The sequence below is a fragment of the Marmota flaviventris genome, chromosome 19, assembly GCF_047511675.1.
Source record: "Marmota flaviventris isolate mMarFla1 chromosome 19, mMarFla1.hap1, whole genome shotgun sequence".
In the NCBI taxonomy this organism is placed as follows: Eukaryota; Metazoa; Chordata; class Mammalia; order Rodentia; family Sciuridae; genus Marmota; species Marmota flaviventris.
Genome location: NC_092516.1, coordinates 11,053,172 through 11,079,266, shown reverse-complemented (window position 1 = coordinate 11,079,266; position 26,095 = coordinate 11,053,172). Strand labels below are relative to the sequence as shown.

The 26,095-nt window shown below is 39.1% G+C and overlaps 1 protein-coding gene across 1 annotated transcript in view; it reads right to left on the bottom strand.

The window, feature by feature from the left end:
* Rrn3 (RRN3 homolog, RNA polymerase I transcription factor) overlaps positions 1 to 25,837 on the bottom strand; it is a 34,018-nt gene extending 8,181 nt beyond the window's left edge. Inside the window, exons 1-14 of the mRNA XM_027940846.2 lie at positions 25,707 to 25,837; positions 24,172 to 24,277; positions 22,782 to 22,838; positions 17,451 to 17,540; positions 17,230 to 17,359; positions 16,286 to 16,345; positions 15,760 to 15,823; positions 14,765 to 14,834; positions 10,714 to 10,812; positions 7,624 to 7,716; positions 6,577 to 6,718; positions 5,115 to 5,245; positions 3,242 to 3,372; positions 1,866 to 2,050 (exon numbers count right to left, since the gene is read on the bottom strand). Coding sequence (XP_027796647.1) covers positions 1,866 to 2,050; positions 3,242 to 3,372; positions 5,115 to 5,245; positions 6,577 to 6,718; positions 7,624 to 7,716; positions 10,714 to 10,812; positions 14,765 to 14,834; positions 15,760 to 15,823; positions 16,286 to 16,345; positions 17,230 to 17,359; positions 17,451 to 17,540; positions 22,782 to 22,838; positions 24,172 to 24,277; positions 25,707 to 25,783 — 1,435 coding nt within the window. The 5' untranslated portion in view covers positions 25,784 to 25,837. The remainder of the gene's footprint in view (positions 1 to 1,865; positions 2,051 to 3,241; positions 3,373 to 5,114; positions 5,246 to 6,576; positions 6,719 to 7,623; positions 7,717 to 10,713; positions 10,813 to 14,764; positions 14,835 to 15,759; positions 15,824 to 16,285; positions 16,346 to 17,229; positions 17,360 to 17,450; positions 17,541 to 22,781; positions 22,839 to 24,171; positions 24,278 to 25,706) is intronic.
* Positions 25,838 to 26,095: the final 258 nt, after the last annotated feature.

Here is a 26,095-nt window from a genome sequence, read left to right as displayed (position 1 = left end):
AGCTGCTTTCTTCCACCATGCCTTCCACCATGATGTTCTACCTCCTCAACCCCAAGCAATGGAACCAGCCAACCTTGAACTGAAACCTCTGAAACTATGACCTAAAATAAATCTTTCCTTGTTTAGGTTGTTTTTCTCAGGTATTTTCTCAGCACTGAAAAGCTGACTAAGAGCCTTCCCTCACCTTTTGGTGGTACTAGGAATTGAACCCAGAGGAACTCTACCACTGAGCTCAATCTCTTTCATACTTTGAGATGGCATCTCACCAAGTTGTCCAGACTAACCTCAAACCTGTGAGCCTCCTGTCTCAGCATCTTGAGTAACTGGGATTACAGACATGTACAACCATGCCCAATTTTTTGTTCTGTTTTGGTTTGTTCCCACCCCTTCAAATCAAGATTCCTGGCATTTATTTATACAAAGAAAACCAAATTTTGATTACCTTGTAATAAACCCCTATTGAATCTGGGGTGCTTTATCACTGAGCTATAACCCCAGTCATTATTTTTTACTTTGAGAGAGTCTAAGTTGCTGAGGCAACTTAATCCAGTGACAAGATGGTGATCCAGTCATTTCCTAAAAGCCCCACATCAGAACATTGCTGCCTTCAACACATGAGCCTTTGTGGGACATTCCAAATCTGAACCATAATCAACTCCTAAAAAAATACATGTAAACACTATATATTTTGCAATCCTCTTGCCTCGGTCCTTAACAGAATTTTTTCAACATATATTTTGGTTAAAAAAAAAAAATTAGAAGCCAAGCATGGTGGTGCATGCCTGTAATCCCAGCAGCTTAGGGGCTGAGGCACGAGGATCAAGAGTTCAAAGCCAGCCTCAGCAAAAGTGAGGCACTAAGCAACTGGGTGAGACCCTGTCTCCAAATAAAATACAAAATACGACTGGGGATGTGGCTCAGTCAAGTGCCCGAGTTCACTCTCCAGTACCAAAAAAAAAAATTACATATATATAACATCATGGCTTTTAAGAAATATTTCCTCTCAAATCAAGATTCCTGGCAAAGAAAAAAAATTATACAAATTTATACAAAAAAAAATGTATACAAAGAAAACCAAATTTTGATTACCTTGTAATAAACCCTAACTTTCTACTAGTTCACAACTAATTTTAACCCCTACATCCTTTTAAAAACAGGCAGGGTCTAAGTAGACATATGACAAACATAACAACATTCAAGTTTCAGCCGAGTGGTGATTCCCACCCAAGGAGACTATGCCCAGAGGACATGTGCAGTGTCCAGAGGTAGTTTTAACTGTCACCCTGGGGGTGTGCAGGGAGTTGTTACTGACCCCAGCAGGTGGAGGTAAGGGGTGCTGCTACACAACACACAGGACAACCCCCGCAATGAAGGATTATGCCAAGACTGAGAAGCCCTGGTTTAAAGAAAATAGCTCCAAAACTATTTAACTTTTTCATGAAAATAAACAAAACAGCCTAAACTGATTTACTGCCAATGATGCATACTCGCAAGCCACACCCTTTACTGGGTTGTTATGAGGACAAGGAAAGGGGGTGTCAGAAGTTTTGTGCAGGGCACTGGCCCATCCCAAGCAGCCCCAATTGTGAAGATGACTTCCCATTTCACTGTCTTCGAGGCAGGAATCTCAACCTCAAGTCCATTAACAGAAAAAAGGAGACTGAAGGGATTCTAGGGTCCTTTGAGCAACTTGAAATTATTTGTAACAATGTGAGTGCACATGCAGTTTTCCTAACCCATAGTTTTTACCAACATCTCCAAAAAGCAAAGTATCATTATTCTAAAGAGTGATTAAGTAATTAAGTAATCAAAATTTGGTTTTCTAAGAAAATCCAGTCTGAGACCATCGATCCCACATCACTGACCTTCCTTCAGGTTTCCACTTAAAAGCTGCTTGTGTCTAAAAACAAAAGTGTAGAACACAGCTTGGCAGGCTGAATAAAATGGTCCATGGAGAGCAACGTCACAAAAGGCCTTTGTTCCTGAATCCTGGTTATTTAGGTATATGTGCAGCCAGTTAACCAAAAGGTCCAGGCACGACTTTACAGTACTGGAGAGAAGAAAAGTTCAAGTCAACTTTACTTATTTCAGAAGAAAACTAGACTGACAAAAACCACACAACAGCCATTCATCACAAACCATGAAAACGTCACAAACTCCTGTACATTACCTCCCACAGGCCAGGGACATAGGTCAGTGGTAGAGCACTTGCCTGGCATGATAAAATCCCCAGTTCTATCCCCAGGACCAGGGGAAACAGACCACCATGTGCAGAAAGAAGCAGAAGATAAAGGACAGGGGAAGGTAACACTCCAATCACAAGGCAGAGCAGCAGCCACCTTCGAGGAGAAACAGGGCCCTAAGGTGATATAGCCAAATAATTGGCTCAAGCACCAACATCTCATAAGAGGAAGACAATCTGGTGCCCATGGGATTCTGATTAAGTCCTAAGATCAACAATTTAAGCCAGATTGCTCTTAATTTGTTGGGGAAAGATTTTTAGCAGCATCCTTGCCTAAGGATGTTTTCATGGATTATTTGAAAAAACTGGCCTCCTAGTTAGGTATTTGTATAACCTTTCCTCCCCGCCCCACCCAACTGCCTTGCTCAGCACATGCTCAGTTACATCCCCAGCGCTTCCTATTGCCTTTCTAAAGGGTTTTTCTTCAGCTTCAACAGATACAATCTGAGTTGAAGTGCAAATGAAAAATGACAAAAAACCGGTGTTGTGGAGCACTCCAGTAATTCTAGCAGCTCAGGAGGCTGAGGTAGGAGGATCCCAAGTTCAAAGCCAGCCTCAACAGCTGACTGAGGCCCTAAGCAACTTAGTAAGACCCTGTCTCAGAACAAAAAATGAAAGGGTCAGGGATGTGGCTCAGTGCCCCTAGGTTCAATCCCCGGTACTAAAAAAAAAAAAGACAAACCTACAAGAGTGAAAATAGTATATGGCACTATGCTACCCATGAAGACAAATGGATTTCCACGTTCCAACGCAACCACACACAAAACCGATAACAAAAGCCTTGCAATATGGGGTTGCCATCTAAAACAGGAGACACTTTACTCTGAAATTTGCCTTTTGAAAACATAAACATCTTGAACAGAATGGGGAAAACAGATTTTATTCATTTTAAATATAGACCCCCCCAAAAAAGAGACCTTTTTTTTTTGCCTCAAGACAATGCTATAATCTTTTTTAAAACATGGTATTAAAAAGTACATGGAAAATTAGGTTACTTACATAAGAGGAATAAATTTAGCTCTTGCCAAAAAGCTCCCAATATAATTTCCAGCAGCTTGCCTGATGATGGCAGGATTATTTGGATCCTGCAATTTTTTCCAAAGATGTTCCAAAAATGCTTCTGCAAATCCCTATAAAAAGAAAAGGTGTTGACCTTATCTTTTTTAAATGCTTAATATACTTTGGTTATCAGAATCCTCAGATTTTTACTTCACCAATGTGGGAAGAAAGTTCTGGTATCTCAGTTGTACTGCTAAATAATAAATACAATGATCATGGTTCCTAAGTTTTAAGCTAATGCTATTTAACACAGCTTAAAAAGCACCCTGGTATTATTGATCTAATGGATCCCTCACCTAGCTAAGCATCAAAAGCAACACTGAAGTGTCTGATGTGCTGGTTGCACCATGCCTATCAACCCAGCTACCTGGGAGGCTGAGGCAGGAAAAATCACTTGAACCCAGGTAATTAAGGCCAGGCCAAACAGCCTCTCGAGTAAGAAAGAAAAAGGGATCTACTCTGAGTGTATACATGCAGTAGGTTTGAGACAGGGTTTTGGAATCTGCACACTGTGAAAACTCTTCAAGTGAATCTAAAATGCTCAGCCAGACCTGGAAACCAGTGATGATCCACACTCCCTGGGATTCCCCATGGGAATTCCTCCTGAGCGTGCAAAGTACCCTTCCCGTCTCTCTGCCCACATTGACTTAATCATACACAGAAGTAAGGATTCAAGTACAGCTGGTGTTTGATTAATCATGCTAATTTTGGAAAAAAAGACTGACTAGTGCTGGGACTATAGCTCAGTGGCAGAGTGCTTGCCATGCACATGTGAGGCACTGGGTTCAACCCTCAACACCACATAAAATAAACAACAACAACAACAAAAAGACTGACTAAGCTTCTTAACAAAGGGCACAACCTCCAACTTCTCCAACTTCTCCCAAATAGCAAATAGCTCTTTTCTAAAGTTAGTAACACTCGGATTTGGGCGGATTTGGACAGACTGTTTTTAAAGTCTTACATATTTTACACTCTTGTAAGCAACTACAAGAGTCTCCTGCATTTCCTTTGTCCTCCCAATAAGAAAGCCAAAAAAATTCTGGATTAAAAAATTCTGGTTGGCTGATTGGAACCAGGTGTGGTAGTGTATGCCTATAATCCCAGCAACTGGGGAGGCTGAGGCAGGAGAATCAAAAGTGCAAGACTAGTCTAGGCAACTTAGTAAGACCCTGTCTCAAAATAAAAAAATATAAAAGCTGGAGATACAGCTATTAGAACATATTATGTAGCTATATGGGCAATACATGTAGCTATGAGAGCAGTATTACTGCACCCCTGGAGTCAATCCCCAGCACCCCTCCGCCCACACATAAACAAAATTGGCTGGATCTAGGTAGGTAGGACTCAATCCTAAGAGGGAATAAAGAAAATAGTTATTCAATATCCCATATGAGATTTTAATAAAACGGACTGAACTGAAGGGAAGGGCACCACCTAGTGATCAAGCTAAGGATGACAACTTCAGGATGACAGCAGCCAATTCCCTTTTCTTTCCAGATATTGAAAGGGGAATGCAATTTTATTTAAAAGTACTAGTAAGGGCTGGGGCTGTAGCTCAGTGGTAGAGCTCTTGCTTTGCATGTGTGAGGCACTGGGTTCAATCCTCAGCACCACATAAAAATAAATAAAGATATTGTGTCCATCTACAACTAAAAAATATTTTAAAATAATAAATAAATAAATAAATAAATAAAAGTACTACTAAACTGCACTCAAGGAAAAGAAATCCCTCATGGTCTTTCTGTACGCAATTTTAAAGGGAAAAATTGTGGGCAAGAATAAAATAATGTTAGTGACTTTTTTCACTCACCAATTTGAAGCTACAGAGGTAAAACATGAAAAACTGTACATGGCAGGAAGCATGAGTAGGCAGGAGGAGTTTGTCAAAGATAGTTACAAGATCGCGATATAAATCCTTTGTTTTGTTGTTATCAATCTTACCTGCAAAGAAAATTTGGCATTTCAGTTTCATGAATAAAAACTATTTTCAAGCTACCAGTTTCATTTGTCAAATTAAAAGGGAAGGGAGGTGGGTTGTGGCTCAACAGTAGAGCACTCGCCTAGCATGTGAGGCCCTGGGTTCAATTCTCAGTACCACATAAAAATTAATAAAAAATAAAGGTACTGAGTCCAACTACAATTTTAAAAAATAAATATTTTTTTTTTAAAGATACCAATAAGAAATATAGCATTGTATCCAGGCATGGTGGGGCAAAGCTGTAATCCCAGCAGTCCTGGAGGCTGAGGCAGGAGGATCATGAGTTCAAACTAGCCTCAGCAAAAGCGAGGCCCTAAGCAACTCAGTAAGACCCTATCTCTAAATAAAATACAAAACTGGGGATGTGGCTCAGTGGTCGAGTGCCTGTGAGTTCAATACCCAGTACCAAAAAGTAACAGCAATAAACTAGTAGCAGAGTTAAGTAGATTCAAATCTGATTACGCAGTTAAGTAAGCTTATTCTTAAATGTTAGCAAAACGCAGGGACAAAAATTGTTCTTCATTGGCAAAATCTCCAGGCTGTTTCACGAGGGCAAGCAGCACGAGATTTGTTCAGTACAGTCCCAAAACCTGGCACAATGGTACCAAGCAAAGACCCTCTAAACTCAGAATGTAATGTAAGCACCACACTGTGATAGCTACTACACCATTCTCACACATCTTGAGCAACTTGAGTGCTGTCTGACCTCTGACTAAAATTGACCAAATTCCATATATCATCTTTTAACACATTAGTAAAAAGACCACAGCCTCCAAAGATAAATATAAGTTTTTTGTTTAAATATTTTTTTAGTTGTAATTGGACACAATACATTTATTTTATTTATTTTTATGTGGTGCTAAGGATCGAACGCAGCAACTCACACATGCTAGGCAAGCACTCTACTGCAGAGCCACAACCCCAGCCCAAATGTAACGTTTTTTAATAAATATTTTTAGTTGCAAATAGACCATTATTTTATTTACTTATATGTAGTGCTGACAATTGAACCAGCACCTCATATATGCTAGGCAAGCGCTGTACTACTGAGCTATAGCTGCAGCCCTATAACTAAGTCTTAATACCAGTCCCGCCATTTTCAAGCCATATTTTTTGGTATATTCATTAGCAAGTAATTCATTAGCAAGTTATATTCATTAGCAAGTAAGCTGATCTCTCTAAAACCTTCCTATCTGATAGCCTGAGAGATTTTTCTTATTACTACAGAAAATGTATAGAAAACACCCAGCACAGAGCCAGGTACATTAGCTATGGAAATTATCACAGTGGTTACCGTCCACATAGCAGACATCCTTGATGTAGGACAACAGCAAGGACAGCAGGATGTCCAAGCGTTCAGCCACAGGATGGACCATCTGGTCAAGCTGCTCTGGATGATCAGCCTTGGTCTGAGGTTGAGTTTCTTCATCTTCATCCTTAGAAGTAAAAATTGACATTAAAAAATTAAGGTTTTACTTAGAAAACCTTCACAGCGACTATTTCCTGTGAGAGAAAATGCAGACACCTTCCCAGGCATGGGCTCTCAGTCAGCGATGCAAGTCAAAAAACAGAAGCCCAGATCCAGAGCAGCAGCTGATTATATCCCATTTATTTATTTAGGTGTTGGGATGGAACCCAAGGCCTCAGGAACAACCACAAAGAACTGGCCATGCAAACATCCGACTCCCCCAGCTCATACTTCTGGTGCTAATATCTGGGTCCGCTTTCCCAAATCAGGGTATCCACCTCATGCTGGTAGGCGTGTTGTCTACCAAACTAACAGCTGCTTCCCTTCTTCAGCAGAAAAGTAGCCCAAGACAATGTCTGAGGACCAATACTTGACTGACTGATAGGCGGTCGGAAAGGGTCAGATCCTGGTGTCAAGCTGGGACCAAACTCCAGGAGCAATTCCTCTTCAGAGCAATTGGCAGGATGAGCTGCAGACACTTCCCGGGAGAGCCTGGCCTCACGGAGCCCCATCCTCACCCTGTCCTGCTCCCTGACACTTCCCAAGAGGACCTGAACCCACCTCAACACCACCCCAGACTCCTGCTCTTCTATTTATTACTCCCTCACAGTGTGTGGTTCACAGTAACACAATGAAAAAAATTTTATGGATGGATGTGAAACCTATTTCACCAAATCCAAATTCAAATCCTTGGAAACAAACCAATTACCCCAGGCAGTAAACACATGGTAACAAACTACTCACTGAAGGAACTGTTTTCAGTTTTGCTAAATTATGTTAACCCTTGAAAAAGTGAGACACTACTAGTTGTCTCTTCCCACATTCTGAAACAGTGAACTTCCCATGTCCGTTCTCATTAACAGAAATGCTGACCATATTAAACAATCCTTCTGTGGAATCTGTGGCACCACCAGTTTGAGCTGCTATTTCCTCAGCATCTTCGATATCCTGCCGGGATGCATTCACCTACATTATAACACAAAAGACAAAAAATGAAAGCATTCAAAATACATCTGAGGGCTGAAGTTCCTATGCTACATATACTTTAGAAGTATCTGTATGATAAATTGTTAAAACACAATAATGGGGCTGGGGTTGTGGCTCAGTGGTAGAATGCTTGCCTAGCATATGCGAGGCTCTGGGTTCGATCCTCAGCACCACATAAAAATAAATAAATAAAAGTATTGTGTCCAGCTACAACTGAAAATATTTTTAAAAAACCCACAGTTATGGTACAGATCCATGAACTGATCTGGATTGTGAAGGAATTTAAGTGTCATACTCTAATATTATGCCAATACTAAATATTATAATCCAAGCTTCTTTCACTACATACTTGAATGAAATCAACATGAACTGCAATGTGACACATGCACTCAATCAGCCTCATCAAAATCAACATACGCATCTCTTTCTATGCTCTGGACACTCACATATTCTTTCAGAACCATGTCGTCAATCACCTGAGCAAAAAAGGATAAGCTGCAAGCTCAAGTGAATGATTACTCTTCACACCTCACACATCCTGTTCAGCATACTACCCAAATCATGCCTTTTCAATTATCTTTGCCTGATACCTATAGACAACCTTCGGAATGTTCCTTCAGAATACACTAGAAAAAGACAACAGATTCCAAATGCAGCTGAACAGTAAGGTAACCCCAAGGAAATGCTGCCAGCATGCACAACTGCCAGCTCTTGCAAGACCTACTTTGGTTTTGTTTTTCTACTATTTCTATTGGTACAATACAGTTATACATAATGATGGATTTGCTGTTAAATATTCACACATGCACAGTGTTAACAACGTAATTTGACTAACATCACTTCCCAACATTTCTCCCCTCCCTCTCATCCTTGTACCCTTTAGTCCCTTTCCTCTACTGATCTCCCTTTAATTTTCATGAAATCTAACCCCACTTTTCTTTTCCTTCTTCCCATCTAGCTTCTGTATAAGAGAAAATATACCACCGTTGTCCTTCTGAATAACTTACTTTGCTTGACAAAATAATGTTCTCAAGTTCCATCCATTTTGCTGCAAATGACATAATTTATTTTGTCTTTATGGCTGAATAAAACTTCACTATATACACCACATTTTCATTATCTATTCATCCACTGATGGACACCCAGGCTGGTTCCATGATTTGGCTACTGTGAATTGTGCTACTATAAACATGGTATGCATGTATCACTGCAGTGAGATGATTTTAATTCTTCAGGATACATACTGAGGAGTGGTAGAGCTGGGTCATATGCTGGTTCCAGGCCTAGTCTTTTGAGGAAGCTCCATACTGATCTCCATAATGGTTGTACTAATTTATAGTACCATCAATAGTGCAAAAGCGTTTCTTTTTCTCTACATCCTCTCCAGCATTTATTATTTATTATTATTAATTGGGTAATTTGATTTTTTGATGTTGAGTTCTATAATTTATATATTCTAGACAGTAATTCTCAGTCAGAAAGGAGCTACCAAAAATTTTCTCCAATTCTGTAACTTCTCTTCACATTCCTAATTGCTCCCTTTGTTGTGCAGAAGCTTAATTTGATGCTATCCATTTGTTAACATTTATTCACACTATTTCCTGAGCTATAGGGCTCCTACTGAGAAGTTGTTGCCTATGTAACAGGCTGGAGCGATGACCCTATATTTCTTCTAGCATAGTTTCTGGTCTAATTCCTAGGTCCTCAATCCAGTTTTTTTTGTTTTTTTTTTTTTTTTTAGCTGTTAGTGGACCTTTATTTTATTTATTTATATACAGTACTGAGAATCAAACCCAGTGCCTCACACATGCTAGGCAAGTACTCTACCTCTGAGCCATAATCCCAACCCCCTCAATCCTTTTGAGTTAGGGTTAGGTTTTGTGCAGAGAGAGAGAGATGGGGGTCTAGTCTCATTCTTCTACATGTGGATAAACAGTTTTCCCAGCACCATTTATTTAAAAAGCTCTTTTCTCCAATATACGTATTTGGCAACTTTGTCAAGGATCAGGTGACTACAAATGGCTGTATCTGTCTGTCTTCTATTCTATACCACTGAAGACTCACTTTGTTCTGTCTCACCAAGGCAGCTGTCTTCCCCCCACTCACAGAGGTTTCTCACAGCCTTGCTTCCGAACCACCCACTTTCTCCTGGAACGGTCCTCACTCTTCAGTGATGAGGCCCTCCAAAAGGCAGCAAAGACCTCCTGTTATCACAAATCAAGCACTTGCTTTGCTCAGTCTTCTTCAAAGGTCAGCATTATCATGGTGCCAACTGGACCCTTCCTTCTTCCAGATACCCCAGGTATCCATTCCCCCGCTTCTATGGCCTTCCTCTCCTGGCCCTAACTGCATCACCCCACAGGTTGTCCACCAGCACCCCGACACTCAGCTCCACCTGTCCAAAAGGGAACATAGATCCTCCAACTTCTTCCTCGTGATGTTTCTTTCTGCTACTAATGGTAACACCAAGATTCTGTCCTCTGAAGGATTTCCTTCCCATACCCTCTGCTTTCCCACTTCCAACTCGGTCTCAAGGACCAGTTCACCTTTCCTCCACAATACCACTAGAATCCACCACCCCCTTTCACATTTTCTGCCTCTTATTACAGGTCTCCTCACAGTACTTTTACTTGTTTAGCATTGCAATTTGCCTTTTTTAAAAAAACTTCAAATGAAAAAAAAAAAGAACCCCATTTCAACATTACTTCCTCAGGAAGGCCCTGCTGGGTGCCACCCCTCCATATCAGGTACTCCAGCTCCTAACACGTGTGCTTCTTCTGATGTACTTTTCCCTTTGAGTGACTGTGTAAATGCCTTTCCCCCATCACTGTCCAGAACTCCCAGCACAGAGTTCACATATGTCAAGAGCAAAGCAGCAAAGGATGGTGAAATTTGTAGATTCTTTTCCACTGCTGCCAACAAACAAAATATATCCAATACAAGAAATCAAGAAAAAGTAGATTATTCAACACTTACATCCAACTTAAGCAGTTTTTCAATAATAAGCTCCAGAATTTCATGTCTCAAGGTTGGAAAATACACACTTATCCTTAGTAAATTATGAACATAACACTCCTAAAAGCATAAAACAAAAAATACACATTTCAACAGAATGTTTATTATATAAGCAAAACATAAATTATATCTTTATATGTTTAAACACAAATAAGATTATCTAACAATACAAAAATTTTACTGTTTCTATATATTACATTCAGCATAATTTAATCACTCCAATTATTCCAACTAAACTGAATCTATAATTTACATACTTTCACAGTGTTTTAAAAAGCTATCCTTTTTATAATGCATCTCATGTAATTTATACATTTATTGTACACACAGGGCAGGTGTGGTGGCACACACCTGTGAACCCAGCTACTTAGGAGATTGAGGCAGGAAGATTACAAGTTCAAGGTCAGACTGAGCAATTTAGTGAGACCTTGTCTCAAACTAAAAAATAAAAAGGGCTGGGGATGTAGCTCAGTGGTAAAGCACCCTGAGTTCAAACCCAACTATACTATGAAAAATAAAGTGTAAAACAGTTTTAATATACTCAGAGCTGTGTGATCATCACCATGTTCAATTTTGAAACATCATCCTAAACAGAAACCCCATGTCCTAGAAGTCCATCCTTAAGCAGCTACTTTCTATTAATTTGTGTATTCTAGATATTTCATATAAATGGACTCATGTGGTCATCTGTAATGTTTTTAAGGTTCACTCATATTATAGCCTGTATTTATTTGCTGAATATTTTGTTGTACAGATCTAACCTGTTTTGTGAGTCTGTAAACATTAAAGTTGTTTCTACTTTTAGGCTGTTGTGAATATAATGTTGCTATGAACATTCACATATAAGTTTAGTTTTGGTAGACTTATTTTCATTTATCTTGGGTACACAGTGGAAACAATGAAGCCATATAGTAATTCTACATTTAACCTTCTGAAGAAATTACCAAGACTGTTTTCCACAGGACTGCACCATTTCAGTTTTCTAGCAATGGAGTTCCAGGTTCTACCTATCCTTAACGTCGCTTGTTCCTGTGGTGATCTTATCATGGCCATGCTAGTAGGCGTGAAGCAGTGCTGATCTACATTTCCCTGAGATGAGCTTCTTTTCACTATGTTGTAAGTTGGGTTTTGTTTGTTTGTTTTTAATAGATAAAAATCCTTTATCAGATACCTGATTTGCAAATATTTTCTCCCATTATCTGGAGTGTTTTCTTATTTTCTTGAAAGCATCCTATGAAGCAAACCATTTAATTCTGAAGTCTAATTGATGAATTTTTTCTTTGATGCTCATGCTTCAGACATCACATCCAGAAACTATTGCCTGATTCAATGCCATGAAAACTTATACATGTATGTTTTCTTCTAAGGCCTTTCTGACTAGGTTTTGGTTTTCTTGCTTTGTTTGTTTTTTTATAAAACTAGAGACTGAACTCAGGGATGCTCTACCACTGAGTTATCTCCCCAGGCCTTTTTATTTTGATAAGGTCACCCTGGGTTGCTAAAGCTGACCTCGAACTTGGGATCCTCCTACCTCACTCAGATTCCAGAGTAGCTGGGATTAGAGGCCTGCACCACCCACCCAACTTTCAAGAGTTTTACAGTTTTGTTATTTTTAGGCTCTTATCCATTTTGAGATTTTTTATATGCTGATATCCATACACTTCATTCTTTTGCTTACGAATATCCAAGTACATTAGCTCTAGTAGGTTTTTAATGGATTCCTTAAAATCCACAAAAAGGTTATATTTAAGTTTTATTTCTTCCCTTTTTTTCCTTCCCTTTTTTTTTGGGGGGGGCAATTCTGGGGATTGAACATAGAGGTGGCCTATCACTGAGCTATACATCCATCCCTTTTTTTAATTTTTTTTTTTTTTTTTGTAGTTGTAGATAGACAACATGCCTTTATTTTCTTTCTTTTTTTTTCTTTTAATGTGGTGCTAAGGATCGAACCCAATGCCTCACACATGCTAGACAAGTGCTCTGCCACTGAGTTACAGCCCCAGCCCACACACCCAATCCTTTTTGTATTTTAAGAATGGGTTAAGTTGCACAGGCTGGCCTCAAACCTGTGATCCTCCTGCCTCAGTCTTCCAAGTAGCTATCTTCCAGTAATTCTTGTCTATGTACAGGCTGAGCCACCGCCTTATGTCCTGCTTTCCATCTGGATTCTTTGCAATTCTTTTCTTGCCTAAATGCCCTGGTTAGATAGATGGCAAGAATAGGTACCCTGTGGTGTACATGTATATAGTCACAGCTTCTCAGAAAGTTGAAGTAGCAGGATGGCTTGTGTCTGGGTAACATAATGAGACACCACTGCGAAACAGAAACAAAAGCAGATATCCTTGTTCTGTTCCTCATGTTAGGGAAAACTGGTCTCGCACCATTGAGTCTGATGATAATCTGTGGGTTTTTCATAGATGACCTTTATCAGATTAAGAAAATTCATTTCTGCTTTTGACCTGAAAGGGTTAGAGTGTTTGTCAAATACTTTTTCTGCATCTGCTGAGGGGACCATCTGATTTCCATTGTTTTATTTTATTTTTTTTTAACATTTTTTGGAAGTAGTTAGAAACAATACCTTTATTTTATTTATTTTTTAATGTGGTGCTGAGGATGGAACACAGGGCCTCGCATGTGCTAGATGAGCACTCTATGCTGAGCCACCATCCCAGCCCCTCTATTCTTTATTCTACTGATACAGTGTATGTTAATTTATTAAATCAGCCTCATTTGCTTATGGTACATAAATTGTCTTAAGTTGCTAAAATCAGTCTGCTAGTATTTTTTGAGAATTTTTGCATCTATTTTCACAAACAATATGATAGTTTACAATGTTTCACTTGAAGCACACTATCACAAATATTAACAAAAGTTATTAACTACTTATTTAACATGTTAATACTTTAGGGAAAACTCTATGCTTAAAAGGTAACCACTGTCATTTATCAAAACCTACACCAATATATAAATATTGAACAGGGCTGGGTGGGAATAGAGCTCAATAGTAAGCCACTCGCCTAGCATGTGCAAGACCCTCAGCCCCATCCTCAGCACTGCAGGAGGAAAAAAGAAAGTTGCACAAATACTTAGGCAGAAATTTTGGGGGTGGGGGGGTTACTGGGAATCAAATTCAGAGATGCTTTACCATTGAGCCACATCCCCACCCCTTTTTGTTTTTTGAGACAGAGTCTCAGCCAAGCACGGTGGCGCACACCTGTAATCCCAGCAGCTTGAGAGGCTGGGACAGGAGGATCACGTTCAAAGCCAGCATCAGCAATTTAGTGAGGCCCTAAGCAACTCAGCAAGACCCTGTCTCTAAATTAAAATATAAAAAGGGCTGGGGAATGTGGCTCAGTGGTTAACTGCCCCTGAGTTCAATTCCCAGTACCAAAAAAAAAAAAAAAAAGAAAAAGAGAGAGAGAGAGAGAGAGAGAGAGAGAGAGAGAGACAGGGTCTCCCTAAGTTGCTTAGGGCTTCATTAAATTGCTGAGGCTGGCCTTGAACTTGTGATCCTCCTACCTTAGCCTCCTAAGTCACTGTGATTACAAATGGGCACCACCATGCCCATCTACTTACACATAATTTATTTACACAAGGCTCTGCTTTCGTATTCAAATAAGGCATGCTTACAATTAGTAACATATAAACTGTTATCTTCTAGTAATTCTTGTCTATATAAACATTAAGCCTCTAAAGATATTTCTCAAATGGACTCTGACCATTTAAGAGCAATCCTCAGTAGATACTTGCTAAGAAAAAAATCTGAATCAAATTCTCACTCCAAAGCCAGCGTCAGCAATTCAGCAAGACCCCGTCTCTAAATAAAATATAAAAAGGGCTGGGGATGTGATTCAGTGGTTAAGCACCCCTGGGTTCAATCCCTGGTACCCTCCCCCCCCAAAAAAAAAAGAGAAAAGAAAAGGAATTACCTTTAGAAAGCAATTTTTAAGAAAAAGACAACACCACATAAAACAATCTTTCCATTATTTCTGCCATGAAAAAAATCTCTTACCAATGTTCTCTCTGATTTTCTAACAAATGGAAATTTTTCCACCAGTATTGGCATAAGAAACCATGGTGTCCTATTAAAAAAAAATAAATAATAATCAATCCATGTTAACTAAATTTTCTAGAAAGGAACATTTTTCTTCTAAGAGCAAATATGGATAGATCACAAGGGAAAAAAGAACCCCTATACCTCAAACAATTCAAAGTTAAAATGAATGCATAGTTTCAGAGAAAATCTAAATTAACTTAGGGAAAAATAAGCTTTACTAACTTTAACATCGATAGCAAATCAAAGGGAAAGCTTTTCCTCTACAAGTTTTAACAGAGCTTCAGTTTAAAAATCAAAATATTCCACATGATATTTTTATATATTTATACACATATATCTATGTCTACCTATTTATATATATATATATATATATATATAAAATATATATATATACACACACACACACTTTTCAAAAAGGGAAAATAAATCATCAACTTGCATATAAGTTAAACAATGAACCTACAGAGGAAACTAGAAGTCCACCCCTCCAAAAGAAACCCACAAACCTGCAAAGCTTTTCTTAGAACTGCAATTTTTATTCATAATGGCATGACACAAATACAGAGGTTTCTTATTGAAAATATTTGGATAGCACATCAGTTGAAGATAAAAGCAAAATTCCAACCACTATACAAAAACTGGGGGAGAATCTGTATAGAAGTTTTTTAAATAATTAGATAATGAATAGAAAAAAGAAAAATCATTTTTTGTAAAAATGTGATTTCATCAACAAAATACAAAACCACACCATACCACTTGAGTTTTGGTGCGAATGTGCATTTTATAATTTCCTACTAATTGATTATAATTTTCTTTCTTTCTCTTTACAGCACTGGGGATTGGCCCAAGGGCCTTGCACATGCTAGGCAAGCACCCTGTTATTGAGCTACGTCTCTGGTCTAACCATAATTTCTTAAGTATTAAACACTACTATTGAAAAATATACTCACGATGGGACATATCTTGCTATTATTTGCAAGGCTCTGTGACATGTGTCAAAATTTGCAGGAAGATCTAAAAGGAGAAAAAGTCAAGAGCATGAACATCAACACAATACTTAAAACTAGGAAGATGAAAGCACTTGCTAAGCAAAACTGAAGATCTTTTTAAAAAATTATTTATTTATTTATTTTTATGTGGTACTGAGGATTGAACCCAGTGCCTCATGCCTGTGAGGTAAGCACTCAACCACTGAGCTACAACCCAGCCCCCAAACTAAAGATCTTATGAGATAAATTGTTTCAAGATTTTTCTCTACAACTCACTATCAATGAAGATTAAGTAGACTGTATCAGCAATAAATTTATGCCAACCAATTACATAGTAATGCTAAATGTATTAAATGTATCAAAAAGATTCTACCAAAGGTTATCATTTGTTGCCATCTACTTAATAGAACAGGTACAAGTATATTCTATCACTAAGGATATATTCTCTAAGAAGGCATTTTTTGCTTTAATCCTTTTTTATACTTACTATCATCTTCATCATCAGAATCTGAAACATCTATGTCACCTTCCTTAATGATCACTCGGGCTTTTAAAACAACAACAAAAAAAATATGTCACAGACTTAGACAATAATCAGCTATACCAAAAAAAAGCTGTTTCTCTACAGTCCAAACTAAGTACAATGATTACATTTACAACCAAAAGAAAAAAAAAAAAAAGGTAAAGCAACTTGACAGTTTTGTTTTGTTTTTGCAGTACTGGAAATTGAACCCAGGAGCACTCTACCAATAACCTATATCCCCAGACCTTTTTTATCTTGAGACAGGGTCTCATTAAGTTGCCTAGGATGGCCTCAAACTGATGATCCTCCTGCCTCAGCCTCCAAAATCATTGGGTTTACAGGTATGTGCCACCTCACCCAGCTTAATCATTTTTTAATACCTTTATTTATTTATTTTTATGTGGTATTGAGGATCGAACCCAGGGCCTTGCATGTGCTAGGCGAGCACTCTACCGCTGAGCCACAACCCTAGCCCTGGATCATTTTTAAACAGCTACAAATTCCTAATCGAGTTCTAAGACTGTCAGTGATTCACTAAAGCAAATTTCAATTCAACAAAACCATAGCTCAACATGAATCTAGAGGCCTCCAAGGGAACAAATGATCAGAATGCTAACTTGCACCCTGGAATCTTCCATGGTGAAAATATGTCAGTATGAAAAGAGAAGAAAATATTTTTATTAAGAGGGTTTTTATTTTTCTAACCCACACGTACACACAAACATGTGTGCACACACTGCCTGCTTACTGCCTACAGGTGATATCCTATACTACCTCAGAACTGTCAGCAAGGCAGCCATCAGCAGATGTAACCCCTTGACCTTGGGCCAGAACTGTGGGCCAAAATAGAAAAAGAGAGGAAAGAAAGAAGGGAAGAAGGGAGAGAGAAGAAAAGAGTAACCACTTACGGGGTACAAAATGAGAAGCAATCATGCTGAGACATGGTCTGAGGAAGACTGTCTGTGCTGAAACAAGGTGACCAAGAAAAGCCAAATACTCCTCCACCACCGTCTGACTTCTATTCAACCAAGGCAATCTCTGGTGTTGGGTGAAGATAATGAAAACAGTTCACTGGTACTTACTATTTTCAAAGTAGTGAATCAATAAGTAAAATAAATGGTAAACTTACCAAAAGAATGTTGATAAGCTGCTCGAAGTCTTTTGTCAAGTACATGATAGAGGAGCGGAATTCCAGCAGCCAGTTAATAATCTGGTCATCCTTTAATGAAACAAAGAAAAGTATTTTCAAAATCACAAATCTTCTAAGTAACAGAAAATGTATCTACTTTGTATTGGTCAGTTGTTGATAACATTTCAATTAGGGACTGAAGAGCTGAGAATGGTGGTGCATGCCTGTACTGCCAGCGACTCAGAAGGCTGAGACAGGAGGATTGCAAGTTCAAGGCTAGCATGGGCAACTCAGTGAGACCCTATCTCAAATTTAAAAAGGCTGGGGGTGTAGCTCAGGCCCTAGTATGCACAGGAACTGGATTTAATTCCAATACAGTAAAATATTTAAAAAATAATATTTAAACTAGGTGAAAAAAAGTCACAAATTTGCAATTAAGCCAAAATTTGAGTATCAAAACAGATAAAAAAAAAATCACAATAAACTTTACTGTTTTAAAAAAAGGTATTAGAGGGCTGGGGCTCGGTCTCAGCAGTAGCACACTTGCCTGGCATGTGTGAGGCACTGGGTTCAATTCTCAGCAACACATATAAATAAATAAAGGTCTATCAACAACTAAAAAAAATATTTTAAAAAAGAGAAAAGGTAGTAGAGTAACTCTAAAATACAGAAGAACTAAATTTAATACTTCACCTTGAACATTGTTTGCCCTTTACCAGTGAAAGCACTTCAAATGCTGACATCTGGGACTTTTTTAAATTGTGGAATTTTATCAGATTTAAATGCTAAAAGACCACAAAGGACCAATATCTACCTCTATTCCTCTATCTAAGCTGACTGTAAAGTATGTGGATAGTAGGAATGAGCTGATTTACTAGAGTCATCAAATAATAACTTTTTCTAAATCCATTAGGCTGGCTTTAAAAATGCACTGGAACGTGTTTGTACAAATAAAGGTTCCATTCCACTTTGCCAATAAAACATTTTTCAGGTAATAAAATTATTGTCCAAAATAATTTTTAGCAACAAGAAAACTACTTAAAAAAAAAAAGAACACCCACCCATGTTTAACAGCTAAATGATCATATTATAGAAAATAGGACTATTTTTGTTGGTGGTGCTGCTGCTGCGGCTGGAACACTTGTGCATGTTAAGCATGCAGTTTACCACCGAGCCACACTCCCAGCTCCCAAAAGACATTATTTATATTTATACATATATATAACATGCAGAGGGAAAAATTATAAGGAAAAGCCCCAATTTGTTAAAGAAAATAATTAATACTTATTAAGACTCAATAGAAGAAAGTACCATCTAATGAGAAACAGACATGGTGCTTCACATTGTAAATATATCTTTTTCTAATTCTAAAAACTCAGCAAGCTGATTATTTAGTCCCATATTACAGTAGAGGAATCTGAGATTAACAGAGATTGATAAGCAACTTACCCAACCATGAAGTCGATAAAAAACCAGGTCAAACTTGCCTGCTGAGGTCAAATCTAGTTCAGCCCACTCTCCCATAGTGCCTTTCTCCATCAATCAAAGGAACTGCCACTTTTCCCCCAACTTTCATCCAATTACTCAGTGCTTTCTATGCCATGAACATGTGACACCAAGCGTTTGAGCATTTTCTCAAAATGAGAAAATTTCCTCATTTCCTCAAATAACTTGGCAGGAAAATTAAGTAAATCACAACTCACATTGTGATAATTTTATAATATAACACAACCACTGTGAATAACACTAATGGCAGCTCACTGAGACCAGAGACATAGAGAAGACAAGCCAGGCTGTGTGCAAAGATGAATAAATTCAACATACAGTACCACAAAAAAAATAAACACAAATACTGAACAGAGGGGCTACCTCTCAGTGGTAGAGCACTTGCCTAGCATGTATACGGCAACTGCAACCCAGCAACGAAAAGGTAAATAAAGGGGCTGGGGATGTGGCTCAAGCGGTAGCACGCTCGCCTGGCATGCATGAGGCCCGGGTTCGATCCTCAGCACCACATACAAACAAAGATGTTGTGTCCACCAAAAACTAAAATAAACAATAAATAAATATTAAAAAAAAGAAAAGGTAAATAAATAAATACATAAATAAATATCTATCCTACTCCTTTCCACCAAAAAAAGTGCAAAGATTAGGCATCGTGACGCACACCTGTAATCCTAGCAACTTTGGAGGCTGAGGTAGGAGGATTCCAAATCTGAGACCAGCCTGGGCAACTTAGTGAGAACTTGGGTCAAAAGTTAAAATGCTTGGAGGTGTAGCTGAATGATAAAGTACCCCTGAGTGAAATCCTCAGTACTAGAGGGGAATAAGGTACAAGGACTAGAGATGTAGCTCAATGGTAGAGCACTTGCCTAGAATGCATGAGACCCTGAGTTCAATCCCTGGCACTGCAAAAAAATTAAAAGTAAAAATAAAAAATAAACCATTCACAGACTTTAATGCTTTCACAGTAAACGTTTAGAAGCAAACAACTTGGAACACTCTGCTGAAGTAGCAGACACACAAGGGGTATATCAAGAATCTGCTGATATAAAGCACAGTGGAAAATACACACACACAAAAATTGACCCTCTGTACATTTGAAAAGAGAAAGTGAGGCTTCAGTTGTCTTTAAATGGTAATACTTTTTGAGGGTAATATTCCTTACAAAGGGAAAAGCATGTTTTCAGAAAACTGAAGCGTTTCAGTATGGCTGGAGAATATAATGAGCAAGCCAAAAGATAAACCGAGAATCAGAAAAAGCTCCAGTCAGGAAGCCAACAATTCAACTGAGTCTGTCTGACAGAGTGAGTAGCTTTGTAGATCACAATAATGGTGTTGATAACAACAGTAAACACTAATACTGCACTTACTGTGTACAAGGCAGTGTTCTAAGACTTTAACATATATTAACACATTACAACAACCTCATGAAATAGGGACTACTTCTGATTCCCATTTTATGGATGAGGACACTGAAGCAAAGAGCAGTAACTTGCCCTTGATCACACAGCTAGTAAGAGAGGCAAGCCAGAGCCTGCTCAAATGAAGCAGATACAGAGGAGCTCTTCCAGAAAAGTCACATGAAAAGGTACAAAAATTAAAGCAGCAACCTCAGGGAATAAAGCATCTCGTGAAACTGCACACAGAAAAATGTTGCAGGCTGTGCCAAGAAGTTGGCCCTTTATTCTTCCATAGCCTTGAAGTTCTTTAGAAAGGGGAATGGCAACGTAAACATGTGCTCTGGAGAGAAGAATCAGGCTTCACTACTAAGGATAAATCTGGGGGGAAGAGGGATACACAGGAGATAGGACCTATAGACCACTAAAAGGTAACAGGAAAGGGGCTGGGGATGTGGCTCAAGCGGTAGCGCGCTCGCCTGGCATGTGTGCGGCCCGGGTTCGATCCTCAGCACCACATACAAACAAAGATGTTGTGTCCGCCGAGAACTAAAAAATAAGTATTTAAAAAAAAAAAATTTCTTGTAAAAGGTAACAGGAAAAATCCAGGTGAAAGAATACAAACAAAACAAAAGATCTGATTTTTTTTTTTTTTCATTGATATGAGGGGTGAGAAAGTTCAGAAAGACTCCACAGTTCCCAGTTCAAGAACTGGATAAGCAATAAACAGTAAAGCATTAAGAGTCAGTCAACATGGTGGGCTGGGATTGTGGCTTAGCATAAGAGCTTTCGCTTAGCACGTTCGAGGCCCTGTGTTGAATCCTCAGCACCACTGAATGAATGAATGAATGAATGGATGGATGGTATTGTGTCCAACTACAACTAAAATATATTTTTTTAAAAGTCGGTGTGGTGATACACACCTGTAATCCCAGCAGCTCCAGAGGCTGAGGCAGGAGGATTCCAAGTTCAAAGCCAACTTCAGCAATTCAGTAAGGCCCTAAGCCACTTAGTAAGACCCTGCCTCAAAATAAGAAACTTATAAAGGGCTGAGGATGCACCCTTAGATGTAATCCGTGTTTTAAAAAAAAAAAAAAAGTTAGTGTGGTGGTGACACCTATAACTTCAGTGAATCCAGAAGCTGAGACAGGAGGACCACACATTCATGGCCAGCCTTGGAGCAAGACCGTATCTCAAAATGTAAAAAAGCATTAAGAGGAGTTGAATATTTAGCTCAGTAGCAGAGCGCTTGCCTAACATGCACAACACCCTTAGTTTGGTCCCTGGCAAGGAAAAAGAAAAAATAAAAGCTTTGGGGTGATGCAGTTCATCAGTAAGCACCCCTGCCTGCAGTACTGGGGGTGGTGAGGGAGGGTGGCTACAGAAGAGTAGGTTTGGGAGGGAGATGAGTTTAACTTGCTAATTTGGAGTACCTATAACAATTCTGAGTAAATATATCCAACATATAGTTAAGAAACAAGTCTGGAGCCTGAAAGAGCACTATGAGCTACAGAAACAAATTTTGGGGAGCTACCAGGACACAGATTCCAAAGCCATGAGGCATAAGGCAACCAAACAGGAAGAGTGTGCAGTGAGAAAAGGGAGGGACTTTGGAAATTCAATCAACACCAAAGTTAACAAGCTGTCAAAAGAGTGACCTGAGGGCTGAGTTTGTGGCTCAGAGGTATAGCACTCGCCTGGATTTGATCCTCAGCCACCACATAAAAATAAATAAATAAAATAAAGGTATTGTGTCCAACTACAACTACAAACTATATATATATATATATATATATATATATATATATGAAAAAAAGAGTGAATTGAGCTAAGTGATCAGAATAGAGGATCCACACAGGTACTGAAGGTCAGTTGTTGAGAAGTGGACACCCAACAGTGCCAACTCTATGAAGAATTAGTGTGAGGCTTTAAATTAGCACACTTAAGAAATCACTGGTAACCTCTGTCAGGGTAATTACACCAGTGATAATAGTGGATTGAGATGTAAATGAGAAATGAGGAAGCACAGGTTGTCAACAGGAACAAAGCAATAGCTAACAATTATATTACAAAGTCCATACTTTGGGTCAGAGGCTGTTCTACGTGTTTCTTGTATATTAACTCATTGAATCCTCTTTTAAAACCTCCATGTTGAAAAAAAAACCTCTATTATTCTGATTTTTCAGTATCTCTGTCATCCACCAGCTAGATGCCAACAACACCCCTCTCTCCCAATTATGACAACCACAAATGTCTCCAATCTTTGCTAAATTGTCCTTTGGGTGGTCAAACTGTCAAGCCTAGTTGAGAAACTACTGGGTTAAAGTAAGATGGGATTATAGAGAAGTTCTGAGGACAGAATAGCACCGAAAGTACAAACTAATGCCTGTCAAAGTGGCAATGACTTTGCTATTGGCGAAAGGAAAGTTACCTTTATGTTTGGATCTGACAACTGGTTCTTCAACAACTCAAAGTCATTTGTTTCACCCTAAACGAGAAAGGGAAAAAATTCATTATACTCATGGTTTCTTGTAAAATAGAACTTTTACCTATACCTTAACATGAGATGGACTGCAAAAAAAATAGACCTTATAACTTTCACATCCCTTGTTACTATAAAATCACGACTTCAAAAATTTGAAAACTCGGGGCTGGGGTTGTGGCTCAGCGGTAGAACACTTGCCTAGCAAGTGTGAAGCACTCGGTTCAATCCCCAGCACCATGTAAAAAAACTAAATAAACAAAATAAAGGTATTATGTCCATCTACAACCAAAAATATTTTAAAAAATTGTTTTTGGAAAAACTCATGTTAGTGGGAAAGGGGGATCAGAAAAAAGCAAATGACAAGTAATTCAGAAGCCATTCATATTTAGCTACACTTTGTACTGACATTTGAATATTACAGTTGATATTCTTGAGAATTCTCAAAATAAAGGGGAGAGAAGCACTATACTGATCTAACACAAAGGGAACTAAGACAGTAAACATTCAAATGTATGGATATTATATATAAATTTACAGTCATTTATGTTTTGTTTCTACTGTGGAGACCTAGTAGAATAACCTGTAAACTAACATAAAAACACCAACTGTTTATAACACTGAGGCAGGAGGATAGAAAGATGGAAGCCAGGACAACATAGTAAGACCCTGTCTCAAAATAAAAAATGAAATGGCTAGGGATGTAGCTTAGTGATAGAGCACTTGCCCAGCATTCACAAGGCCCTGGGTTAAAACTCTAATACTGGCAAAGAAGGGGCTAGGGAGATAGCTCATTGGTAAAGCACCTGCCTAGCACGCATGAGACCATGAGATCAATCCCCATCACCACGTAAAAAATAAACAACAATAAAAATGATATTTAAAAAAAAAAAAAGCAATTCATTTAAAAAATAATACTGGTAAAGAAAAGTTAACACAAAAACAAAAATCTCTATTTGGTTTATTGTTCCAAAATAGTGCTTAGGTAATTAATTTCTTAAGAAATAAAATGTTCTAACCCTTATAAATGTTTGCAAGAAATACTAGTACAGCATTTGAAACTTTAAAACCTCAGCAAAGATTTTATTACTCTAATTTTGAAAAGCATCATACACATTATTAAATATCTGATTGCAATATTGGTACCTAAAATTCATTTTTAAATGTATAGAGGGCTTTTCTTTTATTGGCACTGGGGATTGAACCCAGGGCATTGTTCATGCTAAGCATTTGCTCTAATACTGAGCTACATCCCCATCCTTACATTGGTCTTTAGTTTTAAAGCTATTGCTGTATTTGTGACCAACAAAATCAAACCTCACATGTCATCTCCTCTTACCTTTTTATATTTCAGCAACACTTCTGAAACTGTTCCACCAAACCGAACAGTTTTTCTTGGAGGAGAATTGAAGAAATCGTTCTCTAATGCAAGCATATCTGAAATCCTGTAGAATCAAGATTACCACACTACTAAGTTCATAACACAGAAAAATAAAAATTATAATAGGCACAGCTAGAGATGCAGCTTAACAGTAGTGTCTGCCCAGCATACATGAGTCCCTGAGTTAGATACCCAGCACTGTAAAAAAAATAATAATAATAGCCAACAACCTTTTCTTGCAAGACTATGCTAAGGTTTCTTAAATGATCTCCACTTTTATTCCCCAAAAAACCATTCTTCACTCAGTGAAAATGGTCTTCCTGCTGCACTTGGAATAAGAATCCAAATTCCTACAATAATCCTACAAGATCAAATATCAATCTGGCCCCTGCCTACCTCTCTGACCTCATCTTCAACCACTTGTTTTACTGTAGGCATAGCGTCTTTTCTGTTCTTCCAACCTGTCAAGCTGGTTCCATTTCACTTGCTATTCACTACATCAGAAACACTTGTCATTCAAGCTGCAGCTCAAATACTGGAGGCCTTCCCCATCAGAACTCTAATGTACTCTACCTCTCCCTTATACCTCCCATTCCCGTTGTACTTCTTCACAACATTGATCACCATCTGAAATCATCTCACTCATTTATTTACTGGCCTATTTACTGTCCCACTGGCACACTGTAAGCACTATTGAGAGCAAGAACTTTAGTCTCTGGATATCCACTGTTTCCAGTGTCGAGCACAGTTTAAGTCTGCACTCATTAAATGATGGTGAGAGGGTGCCAGTGGTGCACACTTGTAATCCCAGCTACTCTAGGCGGAGCCAAGGAAGATGGCAAGTTGTCGCCGAGCCTGGGCAATTTAGCAAGACCTTGTCTCAAAAAATAAAAAGGGTTGGAGTTTTAGTTCAATGGTAGAGCACGCCTGGGTTCAATACCAGTGCTACAAATAATTACATAAATATGAATATTAGGATAAATGTTTTACAAGGTTTGCTTATTTAAACAGAGCAAGGGGGAGCACAGCATTCTACTCACTCTGAAGTTAAACCCCAGGTGTTTTACAGGGGTTAAGGACTTTTTTAAAGTCGAGCAAAATAAAACTGTTAATATACATAGGTGTGTTGAAACATTTCAAATCAATTTTTAGGATCTGTCATCAGTGACAGCATTCAGCTGAAAACCCACCACCTAGAAAACGCTTGAGGGAAGAGGTCAGAAGCAAAGGCAGTGTTTAGGCCTGGGACCCACTGAGGGAGCCCAGAGGGATGAATGGGGGATACCGGGCTAGAGAATGGACTCGTTTGTCCCTCCCATCTCCATTACCCACGAGGCGGGAATACGCTCACTCTCGCGGAGCTGAAATGGTCCTCTATCCCTGCTCCCACCATGCTCCATTAGCTTCTTCCCTGATCCTTTCGGATCTGCTCCCCCAACCCAGGTCCTGAGCTTTGGTCCCACAGTCACAGACGCAAGCGGCCCGAATCTTACCCAGTCCGCGTCGTGACCGCTGAGGCTGAAGCGGCTCCTTCCCCCGGCAACCGCGTGTGAAGTAGCTGGGCCGCCATCGCGCCCAACTTGCGCGACTGCTGCGCTTCGCGCCGGAAATCGTGCTCTTTCCAGGCACCTCTCCTCCCCTGAGCCTCCGTCCCGGAAGTCGCTCTGGCGAGCGGCGGCTTTCGACCAATCAGAGCCCCTACGTGGGGAAAGCAGAGTGATGCCGCCGAGCTAGAGCGCCGCCGCCCCGCCCGAGGCCCCTCCTTCTCCTCGGAGGACTTTCTCTGCCCCAGCAGTGTGGGCGTGTTCCCGGCCTCTTTGCTCTGGGCAGAAAGGAAACCCGGAGGGCCGCCTCTGCAGGGATCTGAGGACCCCAGAAAAAG